The following is a 13,695-nucleotide window of genomic DNA, read 5'->3' as shown; positions in this document are numbered from 1 at the left end:
TGTCGATGATTCGATTTAAATTGGTCATTTATTTACGGGATATCTGCATAATCACGCATTGTAGAAATAACGACTACACGAACACTTTTCGTAATGTTTGTTAACGTACTTTATTTTTAAAAGAATCTATTTTCAGCGGAAAACTTACGATATCTATTGAGTAAGTTGAATAGTTTTTTTTAATTTTTTTTTCTAATGGAAAACATAAATTAAGTGCATTTACATACACTCAGAATGTGTCAGAAAATACAGCTTAATACGGTTTTTCATATCAAGTATGTTTTTATTAATATCCAGTGTCGGGAAGCTACAGCCAATAGGTCAAAATAACTTCTACTGACTTGCTTTAAACAGAATGTAAAAAAATCAATCATCTTTCCTTGATCATGGCTAGTTTGAACTCCTTTTTATTTCCTAGTCCTGCTGAAGCAGACGACTTGTCTCTGGAGAATTCCGTTTAATTTTCTGTAATACTGACTACGCCTGTCGTGAATAAGGAAAATGAAGTATATGCCATTTTCTCTTTTAATTAGTGTTTTCAATCTCGCAACAGAATACCCAAAGCATATGTCGAAAATGTTGCAATTACCATCAAAATAAAGGAATTAATTTGTAACAAGGGCTATTAGAAAATCACTTGGCTAGCTGTTCATGATGGATGGACATACGAGTCAAAATGTTTTCTATTGGCAGTGTATCCATTTATGTGTATACGCCAGGCCGTATTCAACACTTAATGACCGTTATTAACTGTCTTTTCCTCCATCCCATCACGTATTTGTGAGGGGAATGAGAATGAGAAAGATTTGTCAGCTTAACTTCTGTAAAAAAAGACACTTTTTCACTTTTCATGTAAGTGTTTGAAGACAATATAAATGTCATTGCCTTGATTTAAATGTTATCAAACTTATTCCTTTCTATCGGTTTACGAAATATTATATAGCTTATATATCATATAAGCTTTATAATAAGGTGTGTATGGATAATGTTAAGATGACCTGATATTATCATATTTTGTGCAGCAGCAGAATACTCAACAAAATCATCTAATGTTTACAAAGACATAACTGACACGTTCGAGTCACCTCATGTCTATATGTATTGGTGGAAGTGAGCAAAAATGTGTGATTTCAGGTACATTTCAACTGTCAAAAAGTCTGACTGGCTTAAGTAGGACATTTGAACTAAGCCATTCTGATCTACTAATGGCTCGAATAAAATAGTAATCTAGGTAATTAAACAAGCTTTTTATTAATATAATAATGTCAAGTCATTTTAACAGGAAAATATTTTATAGATAGCATCCCACAAAGTAACTTCCTTTTTACTATTTGAGGGAAAGCGAACATTAAGGGTCAATCTTAATATTTGGAATGCGAATTTCGTGATCGTTTTGATTAACTATGATAAAGAAATGGCCTATTGCTTCCTTTGATAGGGGAAACTGATATAAAACATTTTAATGGCGCGGCCATTGTGAGCATATTTACAGACAGAATCAGTCAGTTTCTGTCGTGTCCTCGATTTTGGACTTAGATCACATATCGTAAATTTAGTACACATACAGTGTATATACCATTTTGATTGCTTCTGTTTCCTATCCCACTTTTTTTATTCGAGTTTAATGTGGTTCTAAACGGTCCTACCATCTGTGGTCACTGTCCTTACATTACATAAATTGTCCTACAGAATCTTAAACAGATAATCAATAATCTTTCTGATGATTTACATACCGTATATAGAATTTCTCTTCAATTTCAACTTGGTTTCTCAATGATTTCTTTGTAATATAAGATCATTTTGTAAGCCTACGCCATAACAGCTAAGCTAATATAAGATGAAATGAGAACAAAACATCTCCTCGGGCATTACTTTATTTTAATCTCTGTACATGGTCGTATGTTTCCAGTACGAAAACTAAAAACAAGTGATTGAAACATAATCTAAAATGGAAAAATCCGTTTATATCAAAACTTATAATTTTTCCAGATGATACAGGACGATGAGCGGCGGTACAACCATACATACAGAGCCCCTTCACTGACATACCACACACTTACTTTATTTCATGATATCGTTCCATAATTTATATTTCGTTAATACGAATTATTATTCCGATATAACAAAATAATATTTCGATATAACGAAATAAAATAAGTATGTGGCATGTCAGTAAAATTTCGTAAAACATATGACAACTAAGGAAATATACCGTATACCGATGATGAATATTTGACAAGGATTTAATTGAATTCTTGTTGACATCTGTATTGAGTTTAGTGTTTGATTTTGGATGTTCATAAGTCAAATACTGTGCCCCTCTCTAGACCGGCATGTTTTGTTTTGATATAAGTCTTTCCGGGGAATTGATTTTCAGTACGCTTTGAAACCAGAGAGTCAAAATCAACTTCGATAGTTGTATTTTTCTGGAGAAAACAATAACTTTTTAATTTGAATACGTCATTTACATTAACCCGACTTTACCGGAAGAAATAAACTTGGTCGACTTGATCTGTCAAACAGCTGATCTCTATCAATTATTACCCGTTTCTTAAATTTGTAGTTAGAATTTACACCTAGGTATGTTTTCCATATTTAAATCTATTGTCTTAAGAAAGGTCACCAGTTTTTATTTTTACATTTTAGAAAATATGTGGGAACATCAAGACGCATCGCTTTCGGATCATTCAGGAACCTCGACTGACATGACACCAGAGGAAGTTGAATATAACTCGCGCGAGGCAAAGATTGGTACCGTCGAATTGTTTGGTGTTCCAATAGTCTGTCTTCACATAGACGATAAAGAACGTCTGTGTCTGGCGCAGATCTCAAACACCCTACTAAGGGACTTTAGTTACAATGAGATTCACAATCGCAGGGTAGCTCTTGGTATAACATGTCTGCAGTGTACACCTGTTCAACTGGAGATTCTTCGTCGAACTGGAGCCATGCCGGTGTCATCCAGACGATGTGGACTCATCACTAAACGGGAAGCAGAACGGTTGGTCAAATCATTCCTGGAAGAAATACCCCCGCCTAGACTCCCAGATAACTTCTCTTTTAACGTGTATCATAGCTGCGGCTGGGGTTGCCAGGGCCAGTTCATTCCATCGAGATACAACAGTTCAAGAGCAAAATGCATAAAGTGTGACTTCTGCAATGCCTACTTTTCCCCAAACAAGTTTATCTTTCATTATCACAAGTCTCCAACTTCCACCTATAGGCATCCTGATGCTGCTAATTTCAATTCTTGGAGACGTCATTTGCTTCTAACCGAACCGGATCCTTCAGAGAAATTGCTGCATTCTTGGGAAGATGTTAAATCAATGTTCAATGGCGGATGTCGAAAGAAAATGTCTACATGTAGCACAAAATTGCCAAGCCACTCTGTTAAACCTTTAAAAATCGACCAAAATTACAGTCCTCCTTCGTTGTCATCAATGGTACGTTACGAAGGACCAAACCATAGTTCCATGAAGGTTCCAGAAAGAGCGCATCCTGCCTTTAATCTTGGTCAAAGTGGTTCATCGAGTATTGGGTCTTATGGGGAGATGCTTCGATCATTCAGTATGCATTATAATCCTTGGTGGAAGCCTTGGTATATTCCAAACAACCAAGTCGTACCCATTGATAACAGTAACTTCATGTTACCATTCAATATGCAGGAAAACCGTGGTGATACATACCCAAACATGGATGAAATAAAAGGTCGAAAACAAAGGTCACCTATTGAATTAGCGACATCCAGTACATGCGCAACGGAGAAAAGATCTGCACACACCGATGGGTTCAACATAGCGTCAATCATTGGCAACAAGAAAAAAGAAACAGCCTACGATCATGGGTGGCAGTATCCCGTCTCATCGGCAGAGGGCACTCGATGCGAGACTAGGCCCTCCACCGGAAATGAGAAGTTAGAACGGAAGAGGAAGGGGGATAACCCACACCGAATTGAGTTAGAAGACGGTAGGAGTTATACTCCCAAGGGTGTTGATGAACGCATAAGGGCAAAGTCAAGAAAGAGAGCCCCACAGGTGAATATGGTTTCCATGGCAATTCATGTATTGTTGATATATAAAAGTAATCAGATTAAAATATATAATTCGAAATGTGAATAAAAAAAGAAAAAAAAAGAAATAAATCAAAGCGCTAGCATTGCAGAGGTTGATTAGTAAATAATTTATTTCATGTAGTGGCTTAATCATTTTAAGGACATGAATACCGATTCAGTTTAAAAAGTCAATTCAGTAATTATTACTGAAGCATATTTAAAGGCGCTACATCTTCGACGAATAGTTTTTTTTAATTAAAAACACGAATATACTCGTATGTATTTTTCTTCGGCAATTAAAGTTACACACTATTAACACAATCGGAAAGTTATATCTTCTTATTTATCTCTAAAATTTAAAAAGAGTTCACGAAAGCAATCAAAATGCATAGGAAAATAATAAATTCACTTTCTACAAAGCGATCTCGTATTTCACGATTTCTTGTGTTAGGTAGTAATCCATTGTAGAATAGACACTGGTATTTGTATGGGTTTTCTTGCGAAACATCATTGTTAAAAATGCATATATCATCCGGTACCTTTCTGAGAACATTTCGATTAGACAATTTTGTCGACATTGTGAACCTCTCCTAGAATTTGTTTATGACAGAATAGAATAAGTTAGTTTTCGTTACAAAGTTTTCTAGAATATATTAGTAGTTCAGGGATGACGTCATCAACCAAACTACAATGGATAACTGTATGTATACCAGCCAGCATGTCAGCTGTTTAATTCTTAACGTGTGTCATAGCCCCAGAATGGTTTAAGAATCGGCGTTACCGGTTTACGTCGATGTTCGTTGGTTTTGGTAGAAGTATAACATTATCCAATCTATGTAACAATCATTAGAAATAAAATGTTTTTTATCGAGATAAAACTAATCACTATCACTTTAACTTCTGCGTGAATGTTAACGTTTGTAAAACATTCATTAATCCCCGATCTAATCGGCATGAATATTACCCCGGTGACAATAACCATTACCCTCTACACTGAAAACATATTTAGTTTAGTTGCAATTTACATTCTTCTACTTCGAAAACAATCATAATAACACAGTCATAAGAACCAATATTAGTATTCTTTTACAACAAAGGCAGATGTGGTTAGCTGCAAAAGCCATGTTATGAAAATGCTTTCATGTTTTGATGTAAGGATATCAGGTTATAGGCGATGAGGCTGGTAATAGTGCGCTTCAATTCCACGTCAGCCTAATGTTTATGGCTTTACATGAATAAGATGACAACGCCGTGCTTCATTTCCTCGTCAGATAAATAATTGTTGTTATAGAGGTAAAAGTATATATATTTCCGTGCTCTATTTCCACGTTGGCTAAATGTTTGTATGCTTAGTTTCCGCCTAACGATTAAATTAATTTGTCGTAAACACAAGCAACGCGAATGAAAAAAGAGCACAGTATCGGAATGAAATTAATACGCACGCGCATGTAAATAGATGTATAGCCTTTCGTTCACTTTTACTGTCGGTTAATTGAATTGCTTCAGCAACATTAGTTCTGTGTATCGGAAAGGATTTCCAAACGTATAATTATCGTCCCCTAGAGTAACCAATCGCTGAGCGGGTGTCATTTGCGGCGCGCGATACGTAGGGCTCCGGCGCGTGACATTTTCGTATTCTGAGTATTCCAGTAGATTAAATTGTTTGACATTTTATTCGCATTGTAATGAAAAGTGAACGAATCGTCTAGCAATTGTTGTTTTACGTATTAACGGAGATTATTATCAATGATTAAAAGACTGAAAATGGAAGCTAGTATTACCATCATAACGGCAATAAAATATACACCATACTGGTAGATTAGATTGGGAATTTTCCCCTTAGGCAAACTATGTAAATGACCATGTCGCTCTTATATTAACAGAAGATAATCAGCGAAATTACATTGGTGTTATCGGAACAGTTCTAAATATCATGTCACAACGTACTCAAATAACAAAGCAGTTAACTTCAATATATAAAAGCAAATAGCTCTAGATGTTACTGGAAATATTAACTGCAACTTCCTCGGCTACATTTTCATTAGAATACACCATAAAGTCACTGTGAAAAACTGAAACTTGAAACATTTTTGCTTAAAGGCTAAACATTTAATATTTTTATAATGTTTTGATGCTAGGTTTGTAGCGTCAATGTGTGTTTTAATAGTTCACTCCTCTCCTGTACATGACCTTTCACACACTTTATTAGTTGTGATAGAAACACGGTTTTCATAAATATAACAATAAACAACCAATAACTGTTGTAGTACTGCCCCCTGCTGGAGCTGGAGGGTACCTGCTACACACCCTGTGTCTCGTATGATTCTAATGAGAAAAGAACACATGTTACCTCAGATGACAAATATTCAAGATTCCGTAGTTTGTAAAAATTGAAAGAATAAACAATTCTCTGTTTCGAATGAGTTTAAATATGTACAACTCTTGACGACAACTAGTGTGATATGTATTCTCTCGTGCAGTATACAATTATGATATAGTTTTGATATACATGTATGTATAAACAATATGTCCGTGCTATGTAAACGTCCATTCTCTTGTGTGCCAAATGCTGTATATAGTTCTAATTCCTACTTTTTAGACAACCGACGTGGAAACTGAGACACCAGGAGATGGAAAAGGTGAGATGATTTGTGTTTCTGTAATCATTAGATGTCATCATAATTTAATTTTCCCTCTGTATCTTCATCGTTATCAATTGTTGATCTTTGGTGAGGTCAGTATGGTGTTTAACCGAAGGCGGAGCCCGAGGCAAATAACACTTTCTGAACCGATTCGAATGTCCTTAATTTTTTATATTAGATATAACACTTGTTTACATGAGGGTGTAATTACATTATATTTATCTTTGTAACAAAATTTAGACTGGTATATTAACTGTACGTCACAATGATGATGACGTCATAATCGTAATATTGCGTCTGTGTTTCTAAAAATAGAAACGTCAATGTTTTGGCCAATGAAAATTGAGAAAATCGGGCCATATCTAATATACTCCAATATCTACCTGCATGTAAGCTCGGACTGTTTTGTTCTAAGAAATATCGTGTAGGCATTTTCCCCAAAGATATCCAATGAACAAAAGAGTAATCGATTGTGGGACCCATTATGGTTCGGTTTGCTTTATCAACGAGGAAATATGAATAAATAAACATTGACACATGTACATCAGTGTAATAAGCACATGGCCACATAGCAGTTTACTTACCTTCTAAATGAAACTAATACCGATACGCTATATATTTACCTAAGTAGCCCTCTAAAATGTATTTGTAGATGTTTGTTTTGTAGGCATGTTAAAAAGTTACGTATAGTATGCCTTGTGTTGTTCTTTTGTATAAATACTGCTGAAACATTTTTAAAGCATTAAGATATATGAAATCAATACTATGTTTTCTTATGTTAGTAATTAATTTATAAGAATGATTAAAATCAAATTATAGATACATTTTCAAATGTATATATGTATTTTATGCTTTTATCATCCCTGATCAACTAAAAGTCTAATTGATGGAACTAGCTAAGGGTTGTTTTGATAAAATTAGGTTAATAAAAACAGCTCTTCCATAAAACATATTTCATTTTAGCAGAATTTAATGGTGCTCGGATGAGATTATATGATTTCGTGACCTCATTTGATTTATTTTACATGTAGAAGGATAACATGTAGGTCAACTAACTTTCTACTAGAAACATAACCAGGGGCAGTAACTCTTTCTTTCTTATAAGATATTCCTAAAATATTAACATTTTCTTTATCGGCTTGTCTTTATCAGTTTATACCATATGTTTTGTTATTTTTTATAACAGCGTGTTGTAACAAATACAAATAACCCGTTTGAACAAGGCTATCTTTACTGATTCCTAGGTGAAAAATAAGTTTAAAACCAATACATATTTGTAAAATAGCTATTGTCATAGACAATGTCGATGTTACTTTTAAAGTTTTTTGTTTATACCTGTTATGAATCTATGTCTGAACGCGTTTGCTATCGTTGTCTTACGTGTGTTCCTCGATGTTTGTAGGGGGAGGGGGGGGCAATGGAATGGCTTGTTATAATATGTTGAAATGATACGTTCAATTACAAATTTACACCGAACTGTGATAAAATGGGTTTGTCTGCTTAAAAGACTGGTTCAGTTGTCAGTATGATGTGACTTGCTGGGTGCCTTCGGCAGTATGTTTCAGTGAGGTAGTACTGTAAAGACGGCACCAGTTCTGGGCTATCAGAAGGAGACAAAACACCAACACACAACAACCGCCCAGAACACACACGCACTCACCACACGCATGGAATTGCACACACGGAGGCAGTCATTTAATGAGCATAGCTGTCACAGTGATAGGATAGAACAAATTACCAAGCCTTTAAAGGTCTTCGTCTTATCAATTTGAAACTGAATGTAGTCTTTACATTTCAGAAGAAGACGTTGATGTTCTATCTCTGGATGAAAAGGAAATGGTTTCATTTACCATGGGTATGTTATCCTTTACCAAGAACAGCTGTCAGGAATATAGTCTGATAGGGATACACAGAAGGCACACAAGTGGATGACATTTATATATGATATATAGGGTTAACTAATCTCATAATCCATGATCTTATCCAGTACCGCCGTGTCTATCTTTCTTTTATATTTGTATAAAAATGACCGTTTTATAACTTTATGGGACATTTTCTCACAAATGAACTCCGTTGGTAGCTCTGTTAATAAGATGTTCTGCATATATCCTCTGGAATGATGAATGACATCCAGTTTGTCTGGCTAACATAATTTAACTTCCTCTTGAACTTACTCACAAGTTGCATTGACAACTAAGATTGTAAGCATGGTAAATGTATATTTTAACTGTAGTTACAAACAACATAATTATTACCTGTATGCATTTAATGAAGAAATAGTCACAAATTCCTATCAAAAGTCAGGAAAATCAATTTTTTTTTTATATTGCGATTTTTTTCCATGAATAGATCAGCTGCAGTCAATACTAACTCATGCCAAGGATATGCGGAAAAAGTCAACACCTGATGAGAAAGGTCAGTTTTCTGTACTCAAATAAAAACATCTTTGTTTGATCCGGCATACTACAGTGTGCGTTGATAATGTACCGTTATGTGTAGTCCATATTGTGTTAAAGCGTTCATGCTTTGTCCATATTATGTTAAAGCGTTCATTCTTATCCATATTATGGTAAAGCTTATCTTCTCTGTCCATATTGTGGTAAAGCTTATCTTCTCTGTCGATATTGTGGTAAAGCTTTCCTTCTCTGTCGATACTGTGGTAAAGCTTTCCTTCTCTGTCCATATTGTGGTAAAGCTTATCTTCTCTGTCCATATTGTGGTAAAGCTTTCCTTCTCTGTCGATACTGTGGTAAAGCTTTCCTTCTCTGTCCATACTGTGATAAATTAAAGCTTTCCTTCTCAGATCAAATTGTTGTAAAGCTTTCCTTCTCTGTCCATACTGTGGTAAAGCTTTCCTTCTCTGTCCATATTGTGGTAAAGCTTATCTTCTCTGTCCATATTGTGGTAAAGCTTATCTTCTCTGTCCATACTGTGGTAAAGCTTATCTTCTCTGTCCATATTGGGTTAAAGCTTATCTTCTTTGTCCATATTGGGTTAAAGCTTTCCTTCTCTGTCCATACTGTGATAAATTAAAGCTTTCCTTCTCTGTCCATATTGTGGTAAAGCTTATCTTCTCTGTCCATACTGTGGTAAAGCTTTCCTTCTCTGTCCATACTGTGGTAAAGCTTTCCTTCTCTGTCCATATTGTGGTAAAGCTTTCCTTCTCTGTCCATATTGTGGTAAAGCTTTCCTTCTCAGATCATATTGTGGTAAAGCTTATCTTCTCTGTCCATACTGTGGTAAAGCTTTCCTTCTCTGTCCATATTGTGGTAAAGCTTTCCTTCTCTGTCCATATTGTGGTAAAGCTTTCCTTCTCTGTCCATACTGTGGTAAAGCTTATCTTCTCTGTCCATACTGTGGTAAAGCTTTCCTTCTCTGTCCATATTGTGGTAAAGCTTATCTTCTCTGTCCATACTGTGGTAAAGCTTATCTTCTCTGTCCATACTGTGGTAAAGCTTTCCTTCTCTGTCCATATTGTGGTAAAGCTTATCTTCTCTGTCCATACTGTGATAAAGCTTATCTTCTTCTGTCCATACTGGTTGGTAAAGCTTTCCTTTCTTCTGTCCATACCGGTGATAAATGTAAAGCTTTCCTTCTCTGTCCATATTGTGGTAAAGCTTATCTTCTCTGTCCATATTGTGGTAAAGCTGATCTTCTCTGTCCATACTGTGATAAATTAAAGCTTTCCTTCTCTGTCCATACTGTGGTAAAGCTTTCCTTCTCTGTCCATACTGTGGTAAAGCTTTCCTTCTCTGTCCATATTGTGGTAAAGCCTTATCTTCTCTGTCCATACTGTGGTAAAGCTTTCCTTCTCTGTCCATACTGTGATAAATTAAAGCTTTCCTTCTCTGTCCATACTGTGGTAAAGCTTATCTTCTCTGTCCATATTGTGGTAAAGCTTATCTTCTCTGTCCATACTGTGGTAAAGCTTTCCTTCTCTGTCCATATTGTGGTAAAGCTTATCTTCTCTGTCCATACTGTGGTAAAGCTTTCCTTCTCTGTCCATATTATGTTAAAGCTTATCTTCTCTGTCCATATTGTGGTAAAGCTTATCTTCTCTGTCCATACTGTGGTAAAGCTTTCCTTCTCTGTCCATATTGTGGTAAAGCTTATCTTCTCTGTCCATACTGTAATAAATTAAATCTTTCCTTCTCAGATCATATTGTGGTAAAGCTTATCTTCTCTGTCCATACTGTAATAAATTAAAACTTTCCTTCTCAGATCATATTGTGGTAAAGCTTGTCTTCTCTGTCCATATTGTGGTAAAGCTTATCTTCTCTGTCCATATTGTGGTAAAGCTTATCTTCTCTGTCCATACTGTGGTAAAGCTTTCCTTCTCTTTCCATATTGTGATAAATTAAAGCTTTCCTTCTCAGATCATATTGTTGTAAAGAATTCCTTCTCTGTCCATACTGTGGTAAAGCTTATCTTCTCTGTCCATACTGTGGTAAAGCTTGTCTTCTCTGTCCATACTGTGGTAAAGCTTATCTTCTCTGTCCATACTGTGGTAAAGCTTATCTTCTCTGTCCATACTGTGGTAAAGCTTATCTTCTCTGTCCATATTGGGTTAAAGCTTATCTTCTCTGTCCATATTGGGTTAAAGCTTATCTTCTCTGTCCATATTGGGTTAAAGCTTATCTTCTCTGTCCATACTGTGGTAAAGCTTATCTTCTCTGTCCATACTGTGGTAAAGCTTATCTTCTCTGTCCATATTGGGTTAAAGCTTATCTTCTCTGTCCATACTGTAATAAATTAAAACTTTCCTTCTCAGATCATATTGTGGTAAAGCTTGTCTTCTCTGTCCATACTGTGGTAAAGCTTATCTTCTCTGTCCATACTGTGGTAAAGCTTTCCTTCTCTGTCCATACTGTAATAAATTAAAACTTTCCTTCTCAGATCATATTGTGGTAAAGCTTATCTTCTCTGTCCATACTGTGGTAAAGCTTATCTTCTCTGTCCATATTGGGTTAAAGCTTATCTTCTCTGTCCATACTGTAATAAATTAAAACTTTCCTTCTCAGATCATATTGTGGTAAAGCTTATCTTCTCTGTCCATACTGTGGTAAAGCTTATCTTCTCTGTCCATATTGGGTTAAAGCTTATCTTCTCTGTCCATACTGTAATAAATTAAAACTTTCCTTCTCAGATCATATTGTGGTAAAGCTTATCTTCTCTGTCCATACTGTGGTAAAGCTTTCCTTCTCTGTCCATACTGTGATAAATTAAAGCTTTCCTTCTCTGTCCATATTGTGGTAAAGCTTATCTTCTCTGTCCATACTGTGGTAAAGCTTATCTTCTCTGTCCATACTGTGGTAAAGCTTTCCTTCTCTGTCCATATTGTGATAAATTAAAGCTTTCCTTCTCAGATCATATTGTGGTAAAGCTTATCTTCTCTGTCCATACTGTAATAAATTAAAACTTTCCTTCTCAGATCATATTGTGGTAAAGCTTTCCTTCTCTGTCCATACTGTGGTAAAGCTTATCTTCTCTGACCATACTGTAATTACGTGTCGTACGTTAATTTTTGTCTTCTGTCTGTGGTTACTGTCGTGCCGGTACATACTTGGTATTATCTCTTACCATTGATTCTGTCGTTACGTCGGGACATTATTTGATATTCTGTCGTTACGTCGGGACATTATTTTATATTCTGTCGTTACGTCAGGACATTATTTGATATTCTGTCGTTACGTCGGGACATTATTTGATAGTTGTCGTTACGTCGGGACATTATTTGATATTACCATTACGTCGGGACATTATTTTATATTCTGTCGTTACGACGGGACATTATTTGATATTCTGTCGTTACGACGGGACATTATTTGATATTCTGTCGTTACGACGGGGCATTATTTGATTTTCTGTCGTTACGACGGGGCATTATTTGATATTCTGTCGTTACGTCGGGACATTATTTTATATTTTGTCGTTACGACGGGACATTATTTGATATTCTGTCGTTACGTCAGGACATTATTTGAAATTATGTCGTTACGTCAGGACATTATTTGATAATTGTCGTTACGTCGGGACATTATTTGATATTCTGTCGTTACGTCGGGACATTATTTTATATTTTGTCGTTACGTCGGGACAGTATTTATATTTTGTCGTTACGACGGGACATTATTTGAAATTATGTCGTTACGTCAGGACATTATTTTATATTATGTCGTTACGTCGGGGCATTATTTTATATTATGTCGTTACGTCGGGACATTATTTGATATTTTGTTGTTACGTCGGGACATTATTTGAAATTATGTCGTTACGTCAGGACATTATTTTATATTATGTCGTTACGTCGGGACATTATTTTATATTTTGTCGTTACGTCGGGACAGTATTTATATTTTGTCGTTACGACGGGACATTATTTGAAATTATGTCGTTACGTCAGGACATTATTTTATATTATGTCGTTACGTCGGGACATTATTTGATATTTTGTTGTTACGTCGGGACATTATTTGATATGTATCGTTACGTCGGGACAATATTTGATATGTATCGTTACGTCGGGATAGTGTTCCGCTTTGATATTCTTTGAAATTGTTGTTACAAGAACGATGTTCCCGTTTCAAAAATAGTTCGCCCAATGCCACCGCCATATTTCTTTCTCATGTTCCAAATTGGTTCCATAATTAATATGTGGTCATGAGTATTGAACATACTCTTAGTCCTCTGTGTTCTATTAAATATTATTTCATTTCAGATGAAGCTGCAGGGACCATGGGTGACATAGAGGGGAAGAGCACGCCTTCGCCATCTTTCGAGGACATTTAGAGCAAGTTATGATGGTTTATCTAAAACATTTTAAACAATCAATTTAAGCGATATGCTTTGTAACAACTGAATACTGAACACAATTGCTGTTTTATGATGATCTTTCTCATAGACGAATGATAATGTATGTTTAACTTTAAATATGATATTTACTTTCCTTTTTAGTCATATTGTTATATTTACATTTACACTGCAGCCCCACTATATAACTTT

At 35.5% G+C, this 13,695-nt stretch overlaps 1 protein-coding gene and 1 long non-coding RNA gene across 2 annotated transcripts; both read left to right on the top strand.

Moving 5' to 3' along the window:
* Positions 1–1,672: 1,672 nt before the first annotated feature.
* Positions 1,673–7,383, top strand: LOC117333897. The gene is made up of 3 exons (XM_033893314.1): positions 1,673–4,034; positions 6,651–6,690; positions 7,361–7,383. The coding sequence occupies exons 1-3, from the start codon at positions 2,583–2,585 to the stop codon at positions 7,381–7,383; spliced, it is 1,515 nt and encodes a 504-aa protein (XP_033749205.1). The 5' UTR covers positions 1,673–2,582.
* A 1,096-nt stretch (positions 7,384–8,479) lies between these two features.
* LOC117334088 lies at positions 8,480–13,652 on the top strand. The gene is made up of 3 exons (XR_004534032.1): positions 8,480–8,548; positions 9,043–9,108; positions 13,412–13,652. It is a non-coding gene; the product is annotated as an uncharacterized LOC117334088 (long non-coding RNA).
* The last annotated feature ends 43 nt before the right edge of the window (positions 13,653–13,695 follow it).

Source organism: Pecten maximus, chromosome 9, assembly GCF_902652985.1.
Source record: "Pecten maximus chromosome 9, xPecMax1.1, whole genome shotgun sequence".
NCBI lineage: Eukaryota > Metazoa > Mollusca > Bivalvia > Pectinida > Pectinidae > Pecten > Pecten maximus.
This window is presented reverse-complemented; position numbering and strand designations above follow the sequence as displayed.

Bases quoted from the DNA above. Each gene is read 5' to 3' on its own strand.
- LOC117333897 (XM_033893314.1), top strand. From the start codon at position 2,583: ATGTTTTCCATATTTAAATCTATTGTCTTAAGAAAGGTCACCAGTTTT. The intron at 4,035-6,650 runs GTGAATATGGTT...CCTACTTTTTAG, and splicing joins CAAGAAAGAGAGCCCCACAG to ACAACCGACGTGGAAACTGA. The intron at 6,691-7,360 runs GTGAGATGATTT...TTTGTTTTGTAG, and splicing joins GACACCAGGAGATGGAAAAG to GCATGTTAAAAAGTTACGTA.